Raw genomic sequence first — 19,975 nt, 5'->3', positions numbered from 1 at the left:
TTTGTAGCATCATCAATCTTAGCTGTACCAGTCTGACTATCATATGTGAAGTCTGTACACAGGGAATACTAAGAACTATGCTGGGCAATGCTAAGGACCTTCTATATGAAGGGAGAGAGGGATGAGTGCCATCTTAAGTCAGGTCGATGCCTCAGTCATTTGGTTTCCATGTAACTACAAGATCATTAAACCTGTTAATGATTTGATTCTCATTACCTATTTCTAACTCTTTCTCCAACTGCTTATATATTGACTATTTATCACTTTCTATCTTTTGATATTCCACACTTGTCCAGCATTCAGTCCTGAATAAAACACAACCACTGGGGAAAATTAAATTTATTCTTGATAGTTTGTTGTAGATTAGATTACTTACAGTGTGGAAACAGGCCCTTTGGCCCAACAAGTCCACACTGACCTGCTGAAGCGCAACCTACCCATACCCCTAACACGACGGGCAATTTAGCATGGCCAATTCATCTGACCTACACATCTTTGGACTGTGGGAGGAAACCGGAGCACCGCACAGACACGGGGAGAATGTGCAAACTCCACGCAGTCAGTTGCCTGAGGCGGGAATTGAACCCGGGTCTCTAGCGCTGTGAGGCAGCAGAGCCAACCACTGTGCCACTGTGCCGCCCAATGTAATGTAAATGTAAACAATTCTCAGCGTTCAAATCTTTCTGAGTTCTAGTACTGACTTCTGAGGGTATCTAGCTGTACACATCATGGTCTGCTGCTGGACTATGCAGAGTGAGAAAGACTCTGTGCATGCCAGAGTGAACGAGCATAGGAATAGAAGCAGAGATGTCTCCAGTTTTGCCTGAGATATATCTGAAGATTTCATCAGGTGAAGGGAAAAGAAAGCAATGAACTAGAAACCAGGGATTGTAACTAGAAAGGAGGCAGAAACTGAAGGTAAAGGAATGATGTTTGCAGTGGGGTTATTGAAGATAATGACTTCAATTTGCTCAATGATTATTATTTGGCAGATGCAAATCCTTGAATGCAATACAAATCCGAAATAAGAGTCATGCGATGACCATGAAACTGTTATTGATTGTTGGAAAAACTGATCCGGTTTACTTCTGTCCTTTAAGGAAAAAAAATCTGTTGTCCTTACCTGGTCTAGCCTACCTGTGATTCCAGAACCAAAACAATGACTCTTCACTGTCCCCTGGGCTATTAGAGATGAACTACAAATGCTGGCCCAGCTAGTGACGCACATATTCCATAAGACCATAAGAAACAGGAATAAGAGTAAGTTGTTCACCCCTTGAACATATTCCTTCATTCAGTAGGATCATGGCTGATCTGACATTCCTCACATCTACTTTCCTGCAATATTCAATTCCCCTGCTTATCAAGAACCTATCTATCTTAGCCTTAAAAATACACAAGACTCTGCTATCCACCCTCATTTTTTGCTGTCCTTCCTGTAGCTCTCCATGACAAGGAGTTCCAAAAACTCAAAACCATTGGGAGAAGAGATTCTTCTCATCTCAGTCTTAAATTGGCACTTCTTTAGTCTGAGACAATGCCTTTTGATCTTATACTCTTTCATGATGAGAAACATTCTCTCAGTAGTTATGTTGTCAAGCCCCTTAAGTATCTTTTATGTGCCGTTGAGATCACTTCTCATTCTTCTAAAGCTGGCGAGTAGGCCAACTTGTTCAACCATTGACCATAAGACAATCCCTCCATAACATGATCAGCTTAGTGAGCCTTCTCTGAACTGTCTCAAGTGAAAATAATATCTTTCCTTAAATAAGGGGACCAAAACTGTTCACAGTACTCCAGATATGCTCTCACCAGCAACTTGTATAATTGCATTCAGACCTGCCTAATCTTATACTCCAAACCTAAAGAAATAAGGATTAATAGTTCAGTTCCTGATGAAGGGCTCTTGCCCAAAACGTCGATTTTCCTCCTCCTTGGAAGCTGCCTGACATGCTGTGCTTTTCCAGCACCACTCTAATCTTAACAGTACATAAGCCTTCCGCTGCATCTATGTGCTGGCATTCTATGTTTCATGCACAAAAACACCCAGGATTGTTTGTGTTGCATCTATATTGAATCCCATGAATTAATAAAAAGAAGTCTAGCAACAGACTCCTCATTTGTTGAGTAGCTCTCCCAATGTTTAATTGGTTCTCCTAGAACTGGATGTTGGCAAGGTCTGATAGCAAAGAGGTGATGAAGGAGTCAAGAAAGAAGCTGAAAAGATAGAACTAGGACTCAATATGACTATTAACATTATTAAGGTTAACATTGACTAGAAATTCAGCAAGACTTGCCTGATAAACACAATGGTTACAAGAGCAGGTCAGAGGCTAGGAATACTGTGACAAATAACTCACCACCTAACTCCCCAATGCCCATCCACCATCTGCAAAACACAAGTCAGAAGTGTGATAGAATACTCCCCATTTGACTAGATGGGTGCAGCTCCAACAAAACTCAAGAAATTTGGCAGCAGCCAGAACAAAGCACCCTAGCTTGATTGACACCACATCCATAAATATTCACTCTCTCCACCATCAATGCTCAGTAGCAGCAGTGTGTGTTATCTACAACATGCACTGCAGAAATTCACCAAAGATCCTGAGACAGGAACTTCCAAACCTATGACCACATCCATATCGGACAAGAGCATGCACATACATGGGCAAACCACCACCTGCAGGTTTCCCTCCAAACCACTCACCATCCTGACTTGGAAATATATATCTGTTCCTTCACTGTCCCTGGTTCAAAATCCTGGTATTTCCTCCCTGAGGGCATTGTGGGGCAACCTAAAACATATAGACTGCAACAGTTCAAGAAAGCAGCTCACCACCATCTTTTCAAGTGTGCCTAAGGACAGGCATTAAACACTGGTCAACCAGCAATGCCCACATCCCACGAATGAATTAAAATAAGTACCTAGCTCTACCTGACTTCTATCTGGCAACACCTTCCCTGTCGCTGAATAACCAGACTGTGTATCTGACATCCAGTACTAAACAAGCGAAATTTACTTTAAGCAAATGTTGGGAAGATCAATTGCATTGGCCCAGATTTTCCCATCAATAGGTACTTGAAGACTAAATGTACCTGACTAATACTTCACAACAGTCCAATTGTGGTAACTGCCCATGAAGTTTAAACGTCCAATGGACAGGTACACAGCATCCAGAAACCTCCAAAACAAGTCTCGAGAGTCAAAGACTGTAGAGCATTCTGACTGATTTAACTGCATAATTACTCAGGGAAAATTAGAGGCTTAACTTGGTCTAACTGTAAAACTGACACCCACCTCCTGACTCACTATTGATACACCCACCATAATCACTCTAATTGGCCAGCTGCTCTTGAGGTAGGACCACTTGTTATTAGGCTGTGGAAATCCACCTCCAGCCTGTTAATAGCCGATTGATCATAATTTAATTGTGGGGCTGTCGCTCTTCCCCTGCATGGGTTCTTCTTCACATTGTCGCCAGGCAACCCATATAATTCAGCTCTTGGTCTCAATTGTTAACCTCTGGGAATGTTTTGGGATAGTTTCCTACATTTAGGAGTAATGGAAATGAATGTCATTGGTCCTGTTGTCAGCTGGTGATGTGGGAGGGATAAGGTATTGAATGTTCTATCATTTACTACAGGACTTTTGGACTGTGAAGGTAACAACCAGCTAATATTGACTCTCCCTGTAGTGTTTTAGAAGTGACTTCAGGTTCATCTATAGATGCTGAAGGATGACGTTGTTATCTGTTAGAGGTGGGTTCCATATTCAAATACCATGATCATACAGATCCATAAATGAAATCACAGCACTCTATATTTTTTTTTGATAATGTTAAACAAGCAATATTGAATTAATAACACTCTCCCTAATGACCTTAATAGGAAAGAAGTTTTTGGAAAGGAGAGAAATTCGGGAAAGGAGTTCAGATAATATTTAGCAGAGCTCTCTATATAACTGATGTCAAATTATATTCAAGTTTATATTATGGATGTTGCTTTCAAGTAATCCTGTAAAAAGCTTATATTAAAATATATTATAATAACTTTCTTACCTTATCATCTGTGAAGTTTTGAGGTTCATTTGTTTTCATTAATGTGACCAAGGCTCTTTTCCGTAGTATTTTTTCATGTAGAAACTCTATTCGTCTCTTTTCTGTCTCATCGTAAAATGATGACAAAACCAATACTTTCAATATTGTAAATTTTGCAGAGAATAAAGTGAGTACAAGTAAGACAGCAATTATTGCAACAAGTGGGGGCCATATCTTGCTTATTGTCAGAGTTGGTTGAGGGATGCAGTCGACTTTGGACAAATGAGTTTCATACGAGAATTTTCCTCCGGATTCATGCCGACTTACTGGAATGTTGATAATCTTGATTTCTTCCTGCAGGGATGTTAGATGATTAAGTAAACAACCAGCATCTCAGCTCAATATGAACATGCAAACCAATGCATCAATAAGGAACTTTATGCAGGTTTTCAGATTATCTATCATTTTAGCGATGTCTCAACAATTATATCCATAAACTATGGATATGTAAGTGCTACAGAAACTTGTTTCATGGGCTAAACAAAGTTGTTATCAAATGGGCAACAGCAAAGGGCATTGGATGTTGTGGGACTGACTTCTGTAAATTCAGATGTGTGTATATGTACCTGTATAATTGCATGAAGTGTGTTTGGCTATTTGGTTAATAGATTGTTAACTAAGAAGTTTTGATCTGTAGAGTAAAAATAGACAAATGCATGTCTGTGCAGGTGTGTGTCAGCATATTATATGCACAGACATGCATTTGTCCACTTTTACTCTACAGATCAAAATTTATTAGTTAAAAATCTATTAATCAAACAGCCAAACACCCTTCATGCAATTGTACACACATGTGAAATATATCTGTATTTATGTGCTTGCGTTTGCCTGTCTACCTGTGTGTGTATATATATATGAATATAACTGTCTGTCTATGTATGCGATTCTGCAGTTATCATTGAAAAGTATGGTGTGTAATGGCATTCAGCCCAACAGTGGGCATGATGAAGGTTATTACTATCAAGAGTCCAAGGGAACGGTCATCTGTTTAAGGTCATTGGGATGGGATCTATAAAAACATTCCAGTGAAAGGGAATTGAGCAAGGGACGCTCAATTATTCCATACAAGACGCAACTTGTGTTTGGAGGCAGAGGATGTGGGTAAAGTCCTAACAGAGTATTTTGCATCAGTATTCATCCAGGAGAAGGATGTGGAGGATAGTGAGATTTGTGTGGAGAATACAAAAATGCTGGATATTTTGAGATCAAGAAAGAAGTGGTGTTGGATCTTTTGAAGAGCATTAAGGTGGATAAGTCCTCAGGGTCTAAAGGTATCTACCCCAGGTTACTGGGAAAGGCAAGTGAGGAGATTGCTGGGGCTTTGACCAAGATCTTTGTTTCTTTGCTAACCATTAGAAAGGTACCAGAGGACTGGCGAGTAGACAATGTTGTTCCTCTGTTCAAGAATGGAAATAGGATAATCCAGGAAACTATAGATCAGTGAGTCTCACATCAATGGTTGGGAAACTACTGGAGAGAATTCCTCGGGATAGGATTTGTGCATATTTGGAAAAACATGGCCTAATTAGGGACAGTTAGCATGGCTTTGTGCAGGGCTTATGGAAGAAGGGCTTATGCCTGAAACGTCGATTCTCCTGTTCCTTGGATGCTGCCTGACCTGCTGCGCTTTTCCAGCAACACATTTTCAGCTTTGTGCAGGGCAGGTCATGTTTTATTAATTTGATTGAATTTTTGAGGAGATAATGAAGGTGATGAGGGTAGACAAGTAGATATTGTTTACATAGATTTTAGTAAAGCTTTCGACAAGGTCCCTCATCATAGGCTCATCTAGAAGGTTAAGATGCATGGGATCCATGATTTCTTGGCTGCATGACCTGCCCATAGGGGAGAGAGGGTAGTGGATGAAGGGTGTTTTTCTAGCTGGAGGTCCATGACTGGTGGCATTCCATAGGGATCCAGACTGGAATCTCTGCTGTTTGTGATATGTATACGTTACTGAAATGGAGATGGATGGGCTAGTGAGTATGCAGATGATACAAAGATTGCTGGAGTCATGAATAGTGTAGAAGGTTGTCAAAGGATACAGTGGGATATCAATCAGTTGCAGATATGGGCAGAGAAATGGCAGATAGAATTTAATCCATGTGAGCATAAGATGCTGCACTTTGGGAAATCAAATGCTAAAGAAAAGTTACTGGCAGGACGTTGGACAGCATTGATGTATAGAGGGATCTTGTATAGCACATCCATAGCACCCTGAAAGTGGCCAAGCAAGTAGATAGAGTGGTATAGAAGCCATATTGAGTACAAGAATCAGAATGTTATGTAACAGCTTTATAAGACTTTGATTAGGCCACATTTAAAGTATTGCATTCTATTCTGGTCGCCACATTACAGGAAGGATGTAGAAACTTTGGAGAGAGTGCAGACAATATTACCAGGATGCTGTCTGGATTAGAATGTATGAACTGTAAGGAGAGGCTACTAAAACCTGGGCTGTTTCCTCTTGAGCGGCAGAGGCTTAGGGGACACTTGATTGATGTCTGTAAAATTATGAGATGCCAAGTTAGGCTTGACAGTCAGAATCTTTTTTCCAGAGTTGAAATGTCTCATACCATGGGGCATGTATTTAAGGTGAGAAGGGATAAGTTCAAAGGAGATGTGAGGGGCAGGTTTTTTTACACAGAGAGTGGAAGGAACCTGGAATGCACTGCCAGGGTGGTGGTTGAGGCAGAAACGATAAGGGTATTTAAGGGACTTTTAAATAAACATATGAATATGAATGGAAGGATATGGACCCAAGGCCAGGCAGAAGGGATTATTTTCCTTTGCTGTCAAGTTACGCACAATATCATGGGCTGAAGCACCAGTTCCTGTGCTATACTGTTCTATGTTCTATAATCTATTTGGAGAACCACTTTTATTGCTTATCTTTCTCCTCTGTGCCCTCCTGAAGAATCCTGTATAGTATTCTCCATGTCCTTTTCTGGCCAGTCTGCTGCAATCTTCAAATTTTCTTGACAGGCTTGTCATTACTTGGATCTCACATCTTGAGTTTGTGACAATGCTGCCCATTTAACAAGGTTATTTTGTCCTTGGTGTTTTCCAGAGGGCTCATAAAGGCAGAGGTGCCAATATGTTTGGAAAGGCTACTCGAACAATGGCAGGTGAGTGGCCAGTTCTCCCAGTTCAGGGTGTTTTCTAGTTTGGTTTGTTTTAGCAGGCAGTCAGAAGCTGTTTTTAGCAGAGACGCTAAAAGGTTCCATTCTTCAACAGATGTTTCTTGCCTGACTTTTCTCTCTAAATCTCTCCTGCCTGTAAGAACCTATGTTTGAATTTACCTTTTGACAAGGGGTGTGTTTATAGGATGTGTCAGGGATTGGAACAGTTCATTTGTTAAGTTGTGATATAGAATCTGTTGGGTTTTCAAATAACTTGTAATTCTAAATTTTGTTTTCTTTTGTTCGTGTTTCAACTGTAGTGTTTAGATAAACTCTGTTTGACCTTAAAGCTGAGTGGCTTGACCATTTGCATTACTCCTGAAATATTCACGTAAAATCTACCTTTAAAATAAGAAAAAGTTTGGGTATGGGCTACCTTCTTAAAACATTTTACATTAGATTCCCCACAGTATGGAAACAAGTCAACACCAACCCTCCAAAGAGTAACCCACCCAGATGCACTCCCCTACCCTTTATTTACCCCTGACTAATGCTGAAAATGTGTTGCTGGAAAAGCGCAGCAGGTCAGGCAGCATCCAAAGAGCAGGAGAATCGTGGTTCAGGCATGAGCCCTTCTTCATGTACAAAATGTCGATTCTCCTGTTCCTTGGATGCTGCCTGACCTGCTGCACTTTTCCAGCAATACATTTTCAGCTTTGATCTCCAGCATCTGCAGTCCTCACTTTCTCCCTGACTAATGCACCTAACACTATGGGCAATTTAGCATGGCCAATTCACCAGATCTGCACATCTTTGGATTATGGGAGGAAACTGGAGCACTTGAGGAAACCCATGCAGACAAGGGGACAATGTGCAAACTGCACACAGACAGTCACACGAGATGGGAATCGAATGTGGCTCCCTAGCACTGTGAGGCAGCAGTGCTAGCTACTGAGCCACTGTGCCACCCCTTTTGAGGGAGTCTGGCCTGGTCCATAACAGGTTTCTGTTAATATCCTGTTGAGGCACTGATGATTTATTGGGCCATGGTTCTGAAGAGATAATTTTCATGGTCCCAAGTTGTGGGTGTGGGTGGGAGGGTGGCGTTCTGGGCTGTTGGTGTTTTTGACTGACAGTTGGGAGGAGTGACTATCTCCTGACATTTCTTGAGACTGCTGGAAGGTCTATGTAATTAAAGTTAACTTTAATTTCCAGTGTGATGAATTCCTTCAATGGTAGTGGTAGTGGTACGTAGATTGTCTTTTTACTGAGTGGAGGTTGCCTCAGGTTTTTGCCATGGAAATAGTAACTGTCTGTAGGGTAGGTGATTGAGTACATGCTGACCCTCCACAATAATTTTACAAACTCAATCTTAGTCTTACGAAGATGGAGGAGAGCCTTGCCTGTGGCTATTCAGAGCCTCATGGAAGGGCAACAAAATGCTCCCCATTTGCTGGCCAGCAGGGGATGCAGATGGGCCACAGGCAGGAAGATGGTGTCAGACCACTGAGAGATAAAGATGCTAATTGAGGAGATTCTCTGTTTGTATGTCATGTGGCTTTCCAGCATCAGGTCAACCCATTTAGGTCTGCATTAGTCCATTGCTGGCACCTCCGACAGCAAGACACTTGAAGAGAGATCATAAAGGCATAGTTTAACAATGGAAGAGGAGTGACAAATTCTGCCAGTTCAGGTTTTTTCTCGTCTGTTTTAGCTGTGGCAATCACAAGATGTGTAAGTCCAGGGGAGTTGCAAGTTTCAGTAAAGAATTTCTCTGACCTTCTCTGAAACCTCTCTCTGGACATTGCTCCCTTCTACCTGTAAGAACCTGTGTTTGAATTTACATTTTTGCCAAGGTATATGTTTATGGGATGTTACTGTATTGGAACAGTTAATTAGAATTAGTTACTGCATGGGATTAGTTATGTTTTCCAATCGTTAAGTTATTCTAAATTCTGCTTTTTTTTGTTGTGTTTCAACTGCAGTGTTTCAGTTAATTCTGTTTTGCTTAAAGCCGAGTGGTTTGACCAGCTGCATCACACCTGGAACACCCACTGCACATTTGCCTTTACAATAAGGAAAGTTAGGATCTAGATTACCTTCTTAAAATATTTTGAGGGGGGTCTGGCCTGGTCTATAACACTCTAGAATGTCAAGAATGTTTTATATTCTTTTATTTTCTCCCATCCACAATATCTCTAGACAGCAATATTTTCATAGCTTAAAAATGTGTTGCTGGAAAAGCGCAGCAGGTCAGGCAGCATCAAAGGAGCAGGAGAATTGACGTTTCGGGCAAAAGCCCTTCTTCAGGAATGAGGAGGGTGTGCCAAGCAGGCTAAGGTAAAAGATAGGGAGGAGGGACTTGGGGGAGGGGTGTTGGGAATGCGATAGGTGGAAGGAAGTTAAGGTGAGGGAGATAGGCCGGAGAGGGGTGGGGGCGGAGAGGTCGGGAAGAAGATTGCAGGTCAAAAAGGCGATGCTGAGTCCGAGGGTTGGGACTGAGAAAATGTGGGGTGAGGCGAAATGAGGAAGTCCCTTTTACGTGTTGGAGAAATCTGCATTCATCCCTTGTGGTTGGAGGGTTACCCCTGACTAATGCACCTAACACTGTGGGCAATTTAGCATGGCCAATTCACCTGACCTGCTCATCTTTGGATTATGGAAATGTCGATTCTCCTGCTCCTTTGATGCTGCCTGACCTGCTGCGCTTTTCCAGCAACACATTTTTAAGCTTTGATCTCCAGCATCTGCAGTCCTCACTTTCTCCTAGCAATATTTTCATATCTAGATGTAAATGTTGTGTTTGGGATTAAGGGGAATAATGTTTAATTCGGTCCTGGAGTTCAGTTCATCACCAGGTTTGTCATAATGTTTCATTCTTACTGGAGTTCAGTTCATAACCAGGTTTGTCATTTATTGTATGAACACTGTGGGCTAGGTGGAACTAGGTGGAAGTCTCTCTTTTTCTAATTATTAGTAATAAAGAGACTTCTTTAATGATTGATTAACACAATTACTCTTTTGGTGTAGCTTGTAGAGTGGTGATACTTGATTACCTGAACTCTCCTCCTGACTATTGCCACTGAGTCATGAGTGCTGTTTGTGATTCCCTGGAGCTGTGAAAATTCTGCCATTGGAGCTAATCCAAGGGCTTCCTCACACTGATCGGCTTCATTAGTAGTGGCTTTACAAACATGGCATCGGTCATCTCCATAATATATTTGTCTGTAGAAGTCATAGAGTCATGTAGTCATGGAGGGCATAGAAAGAGATTGTGAAATCCTGAGATGTTACCACCAAATATCACATATAGACCTTTACCATTGCAAAGGACAAGACTGGCAGATACATGGAAACACCACCAGATGTACATTCACTTCCAATTCCCCTATCAGGCTGACATGAAAATAAATCACTATTCCTTAACTGTTACTGCGCCAGCATTCTGGAACTTTCTTTCTAACAGCATTGTAGGTTTCTCTACAGCCCAAGGACTGCTATTCAAAAAGACAGCTCATCACTGGAATTCTTCAGTGGAATTAGGGATGGGCAATAAATTCTGGCCTAGCCAGTGACATCCGTATACTTTAAAAAAAATTAGATGACATATCTAGAAATAGCTGGAGGCCAACAAGTTAACTCCGAGCATCTTAAGGTACTGTAGCTAATTCACAGATGAAAGCTAATTCTCCATTAATCCCAGGCCTGGTTATCACTTCCTGTGAGCTGGAGGTCTATGTTCATTTCCCCTGTCCTGCAGAGTGGGAGTTAAAAAGTGCTACTTATTCTGCAATCCTTGTAGAGCAAGCCTGACTCAGTCTGTATTTAAAATATTTAGAGTCGTAGTACAGTAAGGAAACAGCTCCTTCAATCCAACTTGTCCATTCCGACCAGATATCCTAATTAATCTAGTCCCATTTGCTAGCATTTGGCACACCCATCCCTCTAAACCTATTCATGTATCCATTTAGATGCCTTTTATGTGTTGTAATTGTATCTGTCTCTATCACTTCCTGAAGAAGGGTTACACCAGAAACATTGACTTCTCCACCTCCTGATGCTGTCTGGCTTGCTGTGTTCTTCCAGCCTTCTGCTTGTCTACTTTGGATTCCAGCATTTGTAGTTTTAATATCTCCACCACTTCCTCATTCCATACACACACCATCCTTTATGTGAAAACGTTGCACCTTAGGTCTTTTTAAATCTTACCCTTCTCACCTTAAAGCTATGCCCTGTACATTTTGAACTCCCATAATCTAAGAAAGAGACTTTGGCAATTTACCCTATCCATGCCCGTTATGAATTTATAAACATCTATATAGTCACCCCTCAACCTCCAACACTCCAGGGAAAATAGCCCCAGCCTGTTCAACTTCTCTCTATAGCTGTCCAAGCCTGGCAACATCCTTGTAAATATTTTCTATGGTCTCTCAAGTTTAACATCTTTCCTATAGGAGAGAGACCAGAATTGAGCATAATATTCCTTTGCTTGTGCAGCTGCAACATGACATCCCAACTCCTATAATGAGTGCACTGATCAATAAAGGCAAGTGTACCAAACACCTTCTTCATTAACTGTGACTCTACCTTCAAGGAACTGTGAACCTGTACCCCAAGGAGTCTTTGTTCAGCAACACTCTCCAAGACCCTATTATTAATTGTACATATGCCTTACCAAAATGTAACAACTCACATTTATCTCAATTAAACTCCATCTGCTACTCCTTGGCCCATTGGCCCATCTGATCAAGGTCCCATTGTACCCCTGAGATAACCTATTTCACCATCCAAAACATTCCTCCTATATTCAAATCAAAATCATTTATATACATGACAAAAAGCAGCTCTCTACTGTTTTGAGCAAGACAACATGTACAAAAAGAAGAAAACTCTGAAAAAGTCCATAAGTTATATATAAATAGCTTAGGTTAAGATATAGCAGTGAAGGTGATGTGACAGGGATGTGGAGGTACAGATTTGTTGACAGTGAGTCTGATACTGAGAGAACATATCTGCAATGGATGTTGTCTTTGCAAAAGCATACTGAAGAACTTAGACTCAAATTCAAGGAGATTCAAGTTCTTTACTAATCCAACCCGAGGCAAGTTTAGGTTTATCTCTCTATTAAGGTTAATGGAGAAATCCTCCCAAAGTGGAACATTTCCCTGACCTGGAAGCTACCTCTTGACTAGGCCGACATTGATATGCCGATCCATCACCCGCATTCAATCCACGAGTGCTGACTTTGGACGCATAAAGTTGAGAGCCTTCAATGATTGAAAAATCATACTAGAACAAAAATCCTTGTCTATAAGGCAATCCCACTTCTGATCTTTTGCATGGTTCAGAAACTTTGACTGCATATAGAACCACCACAAAGCTGTGGAGAAATACCATCTATGCTGACTGAGATGGGAGGACAGGCATTCTAACATCAACATCATTGAAGGAACCAATAGCACCAGACATGATCATCCAAAACCAAGTTTGCTGGGCCAGCAACAGATGCCTCAGGTTCAACTGCCAAAGCAAATCTTCCTCACCAGCTCAAGAAAGGCACTCAATCAAGAGGAGGACTAAGGAAGCCCTTCAAAGACTCTCTCAAGAACTGAAAAATAGAACACCTGGGAAACTCTTGCTCAGAGGAACTTGACTGAGAGAAACCTCCTGTAAAATGGAAAACAATTCTTCAAGAATACCCATCAGCAAGAAGAAGTATGGTAAAAGAATTGGGAAAAAGTAATCTTAAGATCAAGGACCAATTCCACTTTATAGAATCACTAGCCAAATGTACAGTTGGCAATGTGGCTCTCGGACCAGATACATTAATCATGCAAAGACCCATAGAACACGTGATCAGTGAAACAGAATTGATTAACAATCACTGCTCTCATAGAATTGACACTGGGATTTTCTGCTCTCCTTTCCCCTCTCTTTAAAGGATGGACAATTGCTGACTGGAAGTGTGCACAAGCAGGAAATCCCAATGAGTCAATCTACCATTTCCCACTTTAAGTTATAGAGTTATAGAGTCCTACAGCACGGAGACAGGCTCTTTGGCCCAACCTGGTCCATGCTGGACAAAATGTCATCACACAAACCCCATTTCCCTGCACTTGGTCCATATTCTTCTAATCCTTTCCTATCTATGTATTTCTCCAAATGCCTTTTCAATGTTGTTAATAAAACTGCCTCAACCTCTTCTGTTGGCAGCTCATTCCATATGTGTACCACTTTCTATGTTAAAAATTTGCTCCTCAGGTTCCCATTTATTCTTTCCCCTCTAACCTTAAACTGATGTCGTCTCATCCTGGATTCCCCAATCTTGGGAAAAAGACTGAATGCATTCAAACTATCCATGCCTCTGTTGATCTTATACACTTCTAGAAGAACCCCCTCAGTCTTGTACGCTCTAAAGAAAAATATCTTAGCTTTCCAACTCCTCTCTATAACTCAGAACCTTGAGTCCAGGCAACATCCTTGTAAATCTTTCTGCACATTTCCAGTTTAATAACGTCCTTCCTGTATCAAGGTAAGCAAAACAGAAGACAATACTCCAAGCCCAGCCTCACCAATGATTTGTATAATTGCAACATAACTTCCCAACTTCTATACTCAATGCCTTGACTGATGATGGCCAATATGTCAAAACCTTCTTCACTGGCCTGTCTACCTGAGATTCCACTTTCAGAGAACTGTGAACCTGAACTCCAAGGCCTCTCTGTTCCACCATACTCCTTAAGACCCTACCATTAAGAATAAAACTATCTTGTTTTGACTTTCCAAAATGCAAGACCTCACGCTTATCGATATTAAATTCCATTTGCCATTTCTCGGCCTACTTCCCCAGCTGATCAAGCTCCTGTTGCAATTTCTGATAACCTTCCTCACTGTCCATGGTACCTTCTATTTTAGTCATCAGCAAACTTATGAATCATGTCTTGTGCATTCTCAACCAAATCATTGATTTAGATAACAAATAACAATGGGCTCAGCACTCCCCCATGCCTGAGGCACTTCACTATTCAAAGGCATCTAGTCTGACAAGTATCCTTCTGCTATTACTCTCTGCTTCCGACCATTAAGCAAATTTTGTGTCCAATTTGCCAGATCGCTCTGGATTTCATGAGATCTAACCTTGCAGAGCAGTCTTACCAAAATCCATATAAACTACACCTACTGCCCTACCCTCGTCAACCTTCCTGATCACTTTAACAAAAATCTCTCACACATTTTGAGGCATGATCGCCCACTCACAAAGCCATGCTGACTACTGCTAATTAAACCTTGTCTTTCCAAATGCTTATCCCTCAGAATCATCTGAAGTAATTTACTCACCACAGATGTTAGGTTTATTGGTCTATAGTTCCTAGGATTTTTTTTGCAGCCCTTCTTGAATAATGGCAAAACATTTCTACCCTCCAGTCTTACAGACCTTACCCATAGCTAACCATGATGCAAAAATATCAGCCAGGGCCCCTACAATTTCTTCTCTAGCCTCTTGCAGCGTTCTTGAATATACCTGGTCAGGATCAGGGGATTTATCTATCTTCATCCATCCTAATACATCCAACACCTCCTCTACTGTGATATAAACTGTTCCCAAGATATCATCACTAATTTCCCCCGGTTCCCAAGTCTTCATGGTTCACTGAGAGGAGAAACATTCATTGAGAACCTTACCCATCTCCTGCGATTCTACATATATATGTCCACTTTGGTCCTTGTGGGGCCCTATTCTCTCTCTAGTTATTCTTTTTCCTTTAATATACTTAAAGTACAAGGAATTGGTTCAGCTCAGTTGGCTGGATTGTTGGTTTACAGAGCAATATGATGACAACAGCAAGGGTTCAATTCCTATCACTAGTTTAAAGTTACCATGAAAGACTCGCCTTCTCAACCTCTTCCCTCTCCTGATAGCTGGCCCTCAGGTTATATTACCACCAGTCACTTCCCTCTGATAAAAAAGCAGCCCCTATGGTCTGGTAAGACTATGGTGGCACAACAACAAGTATCTCTTTCGATTCACCTTAAACTTCTCAGCCAAGGCTATCTCATGCCCCAATTTCACCCTCCTGATTACCTTCTTCAGTAAACTCTTATGTTCCTTATATTCCTCCAGGGATATTCCTTGATCCCAGCTGACTGTACCTGAGTCACGCCACCTTTTGTTTTGGTCAAAGCCTCAATATCTCTTGTTATCCAGGGTCCTTATTCCTGCCAACCTTGCCTTTCTCCCTCAGAGGAACATCTAGACCTTGAACTCTAGTGATCTACTTTTGAAGGCTTCCCACATGCCAAAGGTCCCTTTGTTTGCAAACAATTTACTCCAATCAACCTCTGCAAGCTCCTGTCCAATTTCATCAAAATTGGTCTTGCCCCAGTTTAGAACTTGAACCTGTGGACCAGTTATGTCTCTCTCCATAACTATTTTAAAATTAATAAAACTATTGTCACAGGTCCCAAAATGCTCCCCACTGTCACCTCACTTTCATCAAAGATTCAAATTCCAAGTCATTATACTTTTAAGCATATAGTTTTAAAGTACTTCTGGGCCACTTTAGATGCAAAAATTACCCAAAAGAAAACAGTTTTATGTTAAAAAAATTATGTCTACTTACAACAAATTGGAAGTCCATGGTAATGTTGATTGGAGGCAGATGATCCAGGTGATATCTTATTGAAGAAATAAGCAAGAATAGCCCGTAATCCAGCATGATGACTATTCCCCAAATGCACACTTTGATGAGGATGGGAACACAGAAACTTGCCAAGGTTTTTCTTTCCCTTTCTGAGAAAGAGAATGCTGGGATCTTTATGAAAGATTTCCTCTCTTTTCTGGTTAGTTGGAGCAGGTGAGGCTTCCCTTGTTCTTTCTGCTGCTCATCAAAATTCAGGAACTGTTTTGTGATATATATGTTTTCAAACTTGATGTTGGACAAATATCGCTTGATATATAAACCAGTGAATATTAGGACCAGTAAGATGCCTACTATGATCACTACTCCTTTACAAAGTTGGGAAACCATGTCCAATGTTGAAATCATGTGATTAGCAAGGCTCTCCAGGTTAACTTTAGTCTCATTAAGGTTTTGTTTTAGCTTATCATCTCTTATACTGCATTTTATCTCAAAATGAATTGGAAACTCGACGAATGCATTTTGTGGTAATTTTTGGATCTGTTCACGAATCCACTCTAGAATTTTAATGTACTTTTCCAGAAGATTCTTAATAGATGGCAGCATGTTTTCCAGATTGCATTCTAAGCTTTCTACCAATCCTTTTAAATTATGAAAGCTGTTTTGGGCACAATTGAAGAGCACCACACCAGTGCCAGCTGTGATCAGAGCGTTCCGTCCTTGTTGTGTTCCACAGGAGATGAGGACAATCAGAGTAAAGCATCTGAAGTGCTTTGAGAGAAACAAAGCACCAGGAATGATGGCAGCAAATATTCCACAGACTGTCAGACTTACTACAAGGCTGAAGTGAATTGCTCGCAAAGATATAAAGAGTATGCCACTGGTCCCCAGCCCTATCAGAAGGCAAAGTGAAATTAGGCACACAATGTTCTTCAGGCCAGACTTCCGCTCTGAGGCAAATAGTTCAAAGAGGCCTCTGAAACATTGAGCCCAAATCTTCAGACTGACCATTTTCATTTTGATTAACTTGTCCACAATTGAAGTAACTGAAATTAAATAAAACATTCACAAGCATTATTTGAAGAGCAATGGGTGAATGTATGATCACTGATCAATGTAGAGTAGTGTAAGTATACAATGAAGTTCATTACTAGACATGGTTTCTTCCTCTCCTGCTCTAACTATCATTATACACAATGATGATTGGATTAGCAGTTAGAACTGACAGGTCAAAGAAATATTCTTTTTAGTTTGGCCTTTCACATTGTGAAACTAAAGTAAACCTTTATGGTAAAGAACCCTGCTCAAGTATCTCAACCGCAAAATTAACACATGGTTACAAACATTTAGAACTTAAATGGATTTAAGCATATTTCTTGTTGTCATTTGCATCATTTTAATGAGAAATTTATATTTTAGCTTTATTTTACTAATGCAATTATATAACTTGAAAATGGGCCTTGAAATATACCTGCATATATTTATGACCAAATATGACCAATCCCAACAACTTCATCTGTAAAATGCAGTTACTGTTTCCATCTGGTAATTATGAAGTATTTACAACCAAAATCCAACTGCAAATATTTATTTTGTCTATGCTTCTAAGTTTCATAAAAGGGCAGTATTGTGGCTCAGTGATTAGCATTGCTACCTCACAGCACCAAGGACCCAGGTTCAATTCTAACCTCAAGTGATATCAGTGTGGAGTTTGCATGTTCTCTCCATGTCTGCGTGGATTTCCATCGGGTGCGGTAAGTTTCCTCCCACAATCAAAAAATATGCAAGTTAAGTGGATTGGCCATGGAAAATTGCCCACAGAGTTCATGGATGAGTAGGTAGGTGCACTGGCCATGGGAAATGCAGGATTGCAGGGATTTGGTGGGGGAATGGGTCGAGGGGGTGTTCTTCAAAGGGTGGTGTGAACTTTTTGGGCTGGGTGGCCTGTTTCCAGGTTATGCGGATCCTATGGCATCATGGCAATGTGAATAAACTAGTCCTCCAGGTACCAGGACTGATGTTTTAGGAACAGAATTTCAAATCTGATTATAGCAAAATTTAAATTCAAGGAATAATTCCAAAAATGAAAATGAGTAACAATGATCATGAACAAAAGAAACTGGGAGCTGGAGTAGGCAATTTAGTCCCTCGGGTTGCTCAGTCATTCAATGGAATCATGGTTTATCCCATCTCAGCCTCAACTCCACTTTTCTGCTTCCTCTTCATTTCCTTTAATGTTTTCTAGTTAAAAATTTCTCTATATCCTCCTTAAATTTACTCAATGACCTGGCATCCTCTGAACTCTGAGGTAAAGTATGGAACAGATTGATGACCCTCTGAAAGAAGTGATTTTTCCTCATTTCTGTTTTAAACCTGCTACCCCTTATCTTAAAACTATAATCTCCATCATCAATTGTTGTTAAAACTCATCTGGTTCACTAATGTCCTTTAAGGAAGGAAATCTGCCATCCATATCTGGTCTGACCTACATGTGATCCAAAACAATGTGGTTGACTCTGAACTGCACTCTGGGCAATTAGGAATGAGCAATAATTGCTGTTTTAGTCAGTGATGCCCATATCCTGTGAATTAAACCAAAAATGTTGTTACCTGTCAACAAAGAAGATATGGAACTGTCAATGGAACAGTCATGAAATGTAGAGACATTGACGATTTATTCTGTATTCTCAGACTTCAGAGGACAGTTAATTGTTCAATGTCATCAGATGAAATAATGTCATATGTTATTGTTTTGGGACTGAGTAAATCCATTTCAGCAGCAGGAGTTGAGAGAATGCGAGCCAAGGTGCAGTGGGAAGATAAGTTTAGAATATAAAATACTCACCACATGAATCAGCAGCTTCCATTTCAGCAGCAAGAGTCAAGACAGCATGAGCCAGGGGCCAGCTGGGAAGGTAAATTTGAATATTAAATACTTACCTCGTGAATCAGCAGAGTGAAGGGTGAACAGGAGCAGAAGCAGACTCGGGGACTGCTGGGTAAATGAGCTAATATTTTTAGGCAGTGGCTAAAACCAAAACACTACACATGTAGTGTCTCCCCCCCACCACTGTCCTCCTCCTCTAACCAAACAAAATGTCTCTGTGTGGACGGTTGGTATAGTAAGGATTTTTAAAATCTCTTTTGGTAATTTAGAGCAGAGGGGATAGAAGCTAGGGCAGTTGCATGCTCCTCTTGCAGAATGTGGGGGATTAGGGACACCACTGCTGATTTTGCCTGCGAGAAGTGCACTGAACTGCAGCTCCTTACAGATTGTGTTAGAGAACTGAATGAACTTCGGATCATTAGGGAGGCTGAGGGGTTGATAGAGAGGAGTTACAGGGAGGTCGTCACACCTAAGCTACAAGATAAATGTAGCTCTTGAAAAGGAATAGGCAGTCAGTGTAGGGATTCCCTTGTGGCAGTACCCCTCAATAATAAGTATATTGCTTTGGATACTGTTGGTAGTAGTGGGGGGGGGAAGGGGGGGTGGAGGCAGACCAGGGGAAATCCACAGCGGCCAGGTGTCTGGCACTGAGCCTGGCTCTGTGGCTCAGAAGGGAAGAGGGGAGAATAGGAGGGCGATAGTGAGAGGAACAGACAAGAGATTCTGTGGTAGCGAATGAGATTCCTGCACAGTATATTGCCTCTCAAGTGCCAGGATAAGAGATGTATTGGATTGAGTCTGCAAGATCCTTAAGGGGGGAGGGTGAGCAGCCAGAAGTCGTGGTACACATCGGTACCAATGGCATAGCGAGGAAAAAGGATGAGGATCTGAAAAATGAATACAGGGAGTTAGGTTGGAGCAGGACTAACAGTGTATTAATCTCAGGATTACTACCGGTGCCACAAACTAGCGAGGCTAGGAATAGAGAACAAGTGCAGTGGAACACATGGCTGCAGAACTGGTATGTAGGAGAGGGGGCTTCAAATATGTGGATCATTGGGATACCTTCTGGGGAACGTCAGACCTGTACAAGGAGGATGGGTTGCACCTAAACTAGAGGGGTATCAATACATGGGTGGGAGATTTGCTAGACCTCTTCGGGAGGGTCTAAATTAGATTAGCAGGGGGATTGGAACCAGAGCTATGGAGCAAAGGATGGAGTATCAAGTG

At 41.2% G+C, this 19,975-nt stretch overlaps 1 protein-coding gene across 1 annotated transcript in view; it reads right to left on the bottom strand.

Moving 5' to 3' along the window:
• The window catches only part of dcstamp (dendrocyte expressed seven transmembrane protein), a 57,558-nt gene that overhangs the window by 8,619 nt on the left and 28,964 nt on the right, over positions 1-19,975 (bottom strand). Inside the window, exons 2-3 of the mRNA XM_043688420.2 lie at positions 15,841-16,904; positions 4,059-4,391 (exon numbers count right to left, since the gene is read on the bottom strand). Coding sequence (XP_043544355.2) covers positions 4,059-4,391; positions 15,841-16,875 — 1,368 coding nt within the window. The 5' untranslated portion in view covers positions 16,876-16,904. The remainder of the gene's footprint in view (positions 1-4,058; positions 4,392-15,840; positions 16,905-19,975) is intronic.

Source organism: Chiloscyllium plagiosum, unplaced genomic scaffold, assembly GCF_037043375.1.
Source record: "Chiloscyllium plagiosum isolate Xiang-an unplaced genomic scaffold, Cpla_swu_hap1 HiC_scaffold_4, whole genome shotgun sequence".
Taxonomy (NCBI): domain Eukaryota; kingdom Metazoa; phylum Chordata; class Chondrichthyes; order Orectolobiformes; family Hemiscylliidae; genus Chiloscyllium; species Chiloscyllium plagiosum.
Note: the sequence above shows the minus strand (reverse complement) of the source record. Positions and strands in the feature narration are given on the sequence as shown.